The 6,899-nt window shown below is 33.1% G+C and overlaps 1 protein-coding gene across 1 annotated transcript in view; it reads left to right on the top strand.

Annotated features, from left to right (window-relative positions):
• Positions 1-6,899, top strand: part of LOC103588404 — a 77,772-nt gene that overhangs the window by 45,306 nt on the left and 25,567 nt on the right. Inside the window, exons 5-7 of the mRNA XM_008570068.1 lie at positions 1,268-1,512; positions 4,585-4,710; positions 6,541-6,646. Coding sequence (XP_008568290.1) covers positions 1,268-1,512; positions 4,585-4,710; positions 6,541-6,646 — 477 coding nt within the window. The remainder of the gene's footprint in view (positions 1-1,267; positions 1,513-4,584; positions 4,711-6,540; positions 6,647-6,899) is intronic.

Below are 6,899 nucleotides of genomic sequence, written 5' to 3'. Positions count from 1 at the left end.
TAATTCAAAAGATTTGTCTATGCTGAATGTGAAGTATTAACTTTAATAAAGTGAAAAAAAATGTGTCATAATTTTCAGTCTTTCTGATGCTCAAGTCTAAAAATCTAGTCGATGTAGATACTGTTGTTTACCTCTAATAAGGTAAAACCTAATTCTTAGGTGTTCTAAAAATATACTTGCTGGTCAAAGAAAATATTTTACTCAGTCAAGAGCTTATAGTGAATCAGTGAGACACCTGAGATGTTTGATAGGCCTGCAGCTCTTTCTTTTGAGCCTTGGCATTTGGCACTTCTCAATATACCTTCAATGGGAATTAATAGAAGGAGCCAAAAAAAGGACCCTGAACCACAACTAGATAAGAAAAGACCACAACAACTATATTCGCATCCCTGCAGGGATTACAGAGTAACAAGAAATTGAGAGACACAAGAACTGAGAAGGGACAGATGAAAAGGAAGCATGTGACAGAAGGCTGGGGGTGGGGTGGGGGGACAGAGTGATGGATAGTATTGGATGCAGAGCAGGAAAGAGCAGAGGCCGAAACACTGAAACAAAGGTGATGGGTGATAATGAAAAGGTGTCTTTTAAAATACCATACGCAGCACAGTTCAGTTAGATTTACTTTAGATTTGAAATATGCCCTAAATTAGAAATATTTTGATAATGTAAACTTCTAAGTGTAGGATAGAAGCAAACACTGACAAAGCTATCATTTAAAATATTAAATGATAGCATTTTATACTTCACACTTCACCATGTCTTATTGCCAACTTGAAAACATCTGTTACTGAAGATGCTTCACAAGCTTTTGCAGGGCTCATAATTACATGCATTCAGGAGCAGTTCTTCTAAGTGAACCAATTTAGGCTGAGGGCAATATTTATTTTTGCAGTCCTGTAAGTGGCAAATTGTTCTCCCATTAGTTACCTGAGGTTACTTGAGGACAGGGAGATCGTAAAACTTGAACGTGTTCTGGAAGGCCCCTAACAAAACGTGTAGCTCAGGCAAGAAAAGCATAACCCTTATCAAAGAGGACTGTTACCATGTGTAGAAGCTAAATGCTCTTTCTGTAAGACTGTCACATCTGCTTTCAGTCCCCGTGCCAAAGGGTCAGAGCTCAATCACAAGCCTGTGGCACCCCCTGCTGGTTAAAAGCCCGTGCTCATTTTGTTACTTTACCCTGAGCTCAACGTCGCCGTCATTTCACACTTCCTTTAACATTCTACGTGAATTTAATTATCATTTGTTTGGACTTCATTTGTTACAGAGTAGAGACAGTTTATTGCAGATGTTCACATTTTGGGTGATTTCTTCTCCTTCATTTCCCCCCGCCCCCCGGCCCCATCAGTTACTTCTCAAGATTCATCAAAAGCTTCAAGGGTCTTCCATCAGCCCACCAGGCCTCAATTTTTCTTCAATCCAGCTTTTTGATGAGCATGGTCAAGAAATTAAGAATCCACTTTCACTGGAGAACAAGCAAAAAATTTGGGTCTCTTATGGTAAAGCATACAGGTAGGAGCAAGATGTTTATTCTCTGTATGTCCTCAATCTGTCCACGGGTGAATTAATTTAAAAGGAGAGTTGAGAAGCCAAGTAGCAACCTTGATTAAAAAAAAAAAATGTTTATTTTGAATTCCAATGAAATTTCAGGGGTGTTTTTGCGAGGCAGTATTGTTTGTGGAATATGACATCTCTCTCTCTCTCTCTTTCTGACTTTCTGTCTTAATGCCTTGTCATAGTTCTTGAAGTCTGCCTGTCAGCACAGCAAGAGGGATTTGTTCATGTCTGAGTAGTCACCTTAATGATAGCAGATGGAAACGCCACGGGGGGCCCAAGCCCATCACACTGTCATTGTCGCACACTGCCCTGACCTGCTTCCACTCCTCTATTTTTTTTTTTGGTCCCTTTTTAAAGGAGAAATGGATGGTAATTGAAAAGGATCTTAAGCAAGATTTATGAAGCTGTAGACAACATGATTCCCCACTATCTCTCTATGTTTTCACAAATAAAGTCTTAACCTTTTAAGTACCAGTGACAGGACAGCTAAAGATAAATTTGTAAAGCTCGTAAGCCCTATCCTATCAAAATTATGTTCCTTAAAAGTGCCTTACATTATCCCACAATAATTACTGGTTATTGCTGAGCATTGTGTAAGTTTTTGTGGATTGGTAAATTTCTGCATAAAATTATCTGCGTTATTTCTGAAGAAAGAAATTATTTCTGAAGAAAGGAAAAGGCTGCAGTACGAAGGCTTTGATGAGCTGGGCTGTTAAATTGAATATCTTGGAAATTTATGCATATTTTGACAGGACACATACAGATGAACTTTGAAACTGCTTGTCAGGAAACTTAAACACACTTTTCTGCCTGTTTTTAATTTTTCTTTTAGCCCATTCTTTAGCTGTAGAACAGAATGAGAGAAAATAATTTTGCCAGTGGAGTAAAATTGATCATATATTCATTATAATAAAAATAGCATAAACAGACTTAAATCTTAGCAAAGTAATATTTGCTATATATTCAAATAGTCTAAATTTCAAACACTGAAACAGATCTACTCAGGAATTCATAAAGATGTTGGAAGAAGTTAATAGGATGAGTGTGGGTAACAGGTTACAAAATTTTATTTTGTCTGTCCCAATAGACTAAATTTAAAATACTCAATGATTTCTGTGCTGTGTAATTCATAGAATTAAACATATCCATAAGGAATGATAAATTTTATTCTATTGGCAAATTTCAAAATATAATTTAATTTCATTGTGATTAGAATTGTTTTTACAATGATAAAGATGGTAATGAATTTTAAAGTAGCAAGAATTCTTAAATAATTTAGCAAGCACTTCCAGTTACAAGGAAAAGGTTTAATAAAATGTGTGTCATTATTATTTATTCTTAATATCATTGTCAAAGTGAAAGTAATTACAGGCTAATTTTGATATTTTTAATGACGTTTCCTATGAAGCAGTATTTTAGTAAGACCAAACACTTGTTCTTGGCTAATTGGGTTATATTTGTGGAATAACTAATAAAATGCCAATTATCTGGAGTATTCTAAAATCAGCTGAGGATTGTAGCTGAAGAGATTTACAAGTGCATATATTTATTTGTATTTCATTGTTATTTTAACAGGACAATTTTTTTTCTTTCTGCTTTAAATCCAATATAAAGCACCAACCAACCATTATATCATTTTGCTACCACTGAAACTTTTAAACTTTTCATGTCTAAAAAGTTATTACCATCTAGTTTAAACTATATGGATAAAATGTGAAGTATGAACTAAGCAAATGGTATTCATTTTCAGGAAGTAATTCCAACTTGTCTACATTATGTGGATATGGGAAGGGGGGTCAGGCTACTCACTTACAAAAGATAATTTTGCCAATATTTGCTTCTATTTTGAGTCCTTTAATGATCCTCCCCCCCAATTTTTAGTTTGAAAAGTTTTAAATCTTCAGAACAGTTGAAAGAATAGTACAATGAACACCTATGTATTCTTCACCTGAATTCATCAGTTTTAATTAAAGAGTTTGCCACATTTGTTTTACCTCTTTTCTGTTTCCTTTCTTTCTCTCTTAAATAGTTTGGAAGTAATTCAAGACAATCGTTTTACTCCTAAATGCTTCATATCACATAATTGAAGAACAGGACATTCTTCTACATCATCACATTATAATATCTAACACAGTCAACAATAATGTAATATCATTTAATATACAGTCTATATGCAGGCTACCCTAAATGTGCTTTAGAGCTTTTTGTAATTCAGTAGCCAAGTAAACTTCCTGTATTACACTTAGTTATTTTCTCTAGTTCTTTTTAATCTAGAATACTCCCTCCAGATTTTGTTTTGTTTTCCATGGCATTGATTTTTTTTCAAGAGTCAGTCACTTTTCTTGTAGAATGTCCCACAATCTGGATTTATCAGAGTGTTTTCTCATTAAATTCAGTTTAAATATTTTGGCAACAAGACCACACAGATGATGTCGTTGAGTCCTTTACTTCCAGGATTAAATAGCAAGATTTTGTTACCAATTTAGAGAAAAAAAGGCTCATGTTTTACAAGTGAGCATTCTTTTGATTTTAATTGCCAAATTCACCTAAAACAATGTGCCTAACAATATGTAACATGAAAATCAAATCAGCATAGCATTTAGTGAGCTCACAAACAATAGTTGTTTTTAGCCGAGTATTAAGGACTCATTTGTCAGTTCCACAGATTACTATGGATATATCGCATCACAGTTATACATAAGAAATGAACATTATATAAGCGACAACTGATTGTTTTTCTCAACTAAATACTTTGCTTTTATTATTGGAATTATTTTTTTTAAATTATGTGTGTCGCAGCTATTCTTGGCATATTTTAAATCAGCTAAATAAACAAATGTACATTTCAGGTGTTAATATAGGATACTAATGGTAGTGCTATATAATAAGAAATTCTCTTATAATAAGAAATTACTTATTTTGGGGTTTTATTAGACTCTGATATTGTATATTTTATTTTTTATTTGAGCTCAAACTTCAGTCTATGTATAATTTTGCAGATAGTTTTGATCTTTTTTTGTTTTGCAGATCTCCATTAATCCCTGTTTTGGGTTTGACCTTTGACCAAGTGACTGTGTTTGACAGAGGTGGCATCACAGTTGCATATAAGACCTTTTTGGATCCTAATGCTGTTCTACTACACGGATGTGACAAGTAAATTAATATGTGTTTGGTTAAAGTAATCTGAATCTCCTAATTCAGGATTTCCCCCAGAGTGAGAGATCTGACACACTAAAAGATGTTCTTTAACTTGTCTTATATAAGCAATTATTAATTATCAATTTCTTGTCTGTAAATAATTAAAATTGGCATTTACTGAGTGTTGACCATAGGCCAGACACAGTTATAAATGAATTAGGTAAGAATTGATTTAATCCTCAAAACAATTATTTTAATTTCGTTATTCCCTGTTACTCTAGTATTACTCCATTTTTCAGAGACAGAAACCAAGGCACGAAAAGATGAACTAATTTGACCAAAGTCACACAGCTGGTACATGGTAGTCAGGATTCTAACCCAGATCATGTTTTAAGGACTTGAGTGCATAACTACTGTCCAGCACTGTCCAGTAGAACTTTCCGTGATGATGAAAACACACTTCGTGACTACTGAGCACTTGAAATGTGATGAGTGTGACTGAGGAACTGAATTTTTAATTTTGTTTAAATTAAATTAATTTAAATTTAACTAGGAATATATGGCTAGTGACTACCGTATTGCACATTGCAGCGTGGTACTGACACTATGTAGAACTGTAATTTAACAAATTATAGCTCTCCTTAGTATACAGTTGAAAAGGCTGAAGTAGAGGGCATATTCAGAGAAGCAAAAGCAGTCTGATGAGGTCACTCAGTTCAGCTTAGTGACACCTGTTGCTAAATATGTCTAGACGGACATACTCATTGGTCTTCCAATCTATCCTCCAGTGATTGCTTGTACTTTTCAGGCAAGGTGTGAATCTGTTTCTTTTGCTCTCCTTTTCTTTATAGATAAAAAATAATTCCATGGATTTTCCATTTATAAGGATATTTATTCTGTGTGCAATAATCTTTCCCTAACTGTTAAATTTGCCTAGATCCTTTCCCTTCTATTTTTAGTTAGTTTATATTTTTAACTCATGCAGTCCTTTGTTTTACTTTCCCAGGTGCAATGAATACTGTTTTATTGAATTGATTCAAGTTAGATCTAGGTTCCTAAATATAACAATGTGAAAGCTGCCCTTACGGAACACAAACTAATTTTGTTAGATAATCTACTTAATTTTTACACTCCATTTGAATTTTCTTTCTATACTCTAAAGTGGATCATTTGAAATCTTAATATTCATAGTCTTATTTACATTTCTCAGAGTATTGATAAAAATTACCATTACCAATCCCAGGATTGGTTTCTGTTGAATAGTATGCTGTGTGGTATGTCCTAACTTATCAATGCTGAACCAGGAAATATTTTTTAGGATAAAGATTGGATCACTTTTAAGATAAATAATTTGATCGAACTGAGAATGAAACTCAACCTCTCCTGTTCGTGGTTTTTCCATGTACCCACTAGATTGTGATGCCTCCTAAGGCTCTCTTAAAAATGCCAAACTAGCATGTTTAACACCATCACTATAAGTATAAAGAAATTCTTTATTATTCATAGTCTAGGATATTTAAAATATAAATTAAACAATGAAGATGGTCTTCACTACATGTGATTCTGTAGGATTAAAAATCATTTTTTGTTCTAGTAATAATTAATTAGACATGGAATTCTGTAATATCACAAATAATTATGAAGTAAATTTTAAAGCCTTTTCTTTCCCAATTATAGATACTAAGGAACTTTACAAATTTCTGTTTTAAAGGAGTATGAACTATACATTGTATTTTTCTCTCAATAGTAGAGTATAAGATGGATAAATTATTGTACTAGTAAGGGGTATTATAATTAAATACATGTTATTCTAACATAAATAATTAAATATTTTATTTTTCTTAGTTGGGAAATTTGTGAGGGATTTCCAATTAATTTCAACTGCACCAATCAACAGATACCTAATCAATTTGAAAAAGTGGACTTGGGGAACCATTTCCTACAGAACAAGGTCAGCTTTTATTTATTGTACTTAATAAGGTGCATTTTATGTATAGGACACTCAGTCAATATACGGTGAGTGAGTTGATATTTGTGAAGGTTTTTTTAATACTATAAATTAATTTTACAAATGTTGGGATATTATTCTTTACTTCCTGTTAAGTAATTAAACACATCAAAACTGAAACAATATATAGCATTCCTGTTTGAAAACCTTCTACCTAAATTATGTCATTTAAGTACTATAGTTTGGCATATTTTCT

The sequence above is a fragment of the Galeopterus variegatus genome, unplaced genomic scaffold (genome assembly GCF_000696425.1).
Source record: "Galeopterus variegatus unplaced genomic scaffold, G_variegatus-3.0.2 Scaffold568, whole genome shotgun sequence".
In the NCBI taxonomy this organism is placed as follows: Eukaryota; Metazoa; Chordata; class Mammalia; order Dermoptera; family Cynocephalidae; genus Galeopterus; species Galeopterus variegatus.
The sequence above is the reverse complement of the archived record's forward strand: the minus strand, read 5'-3'. Positions and strand labels throughout refer to the sequence as shown.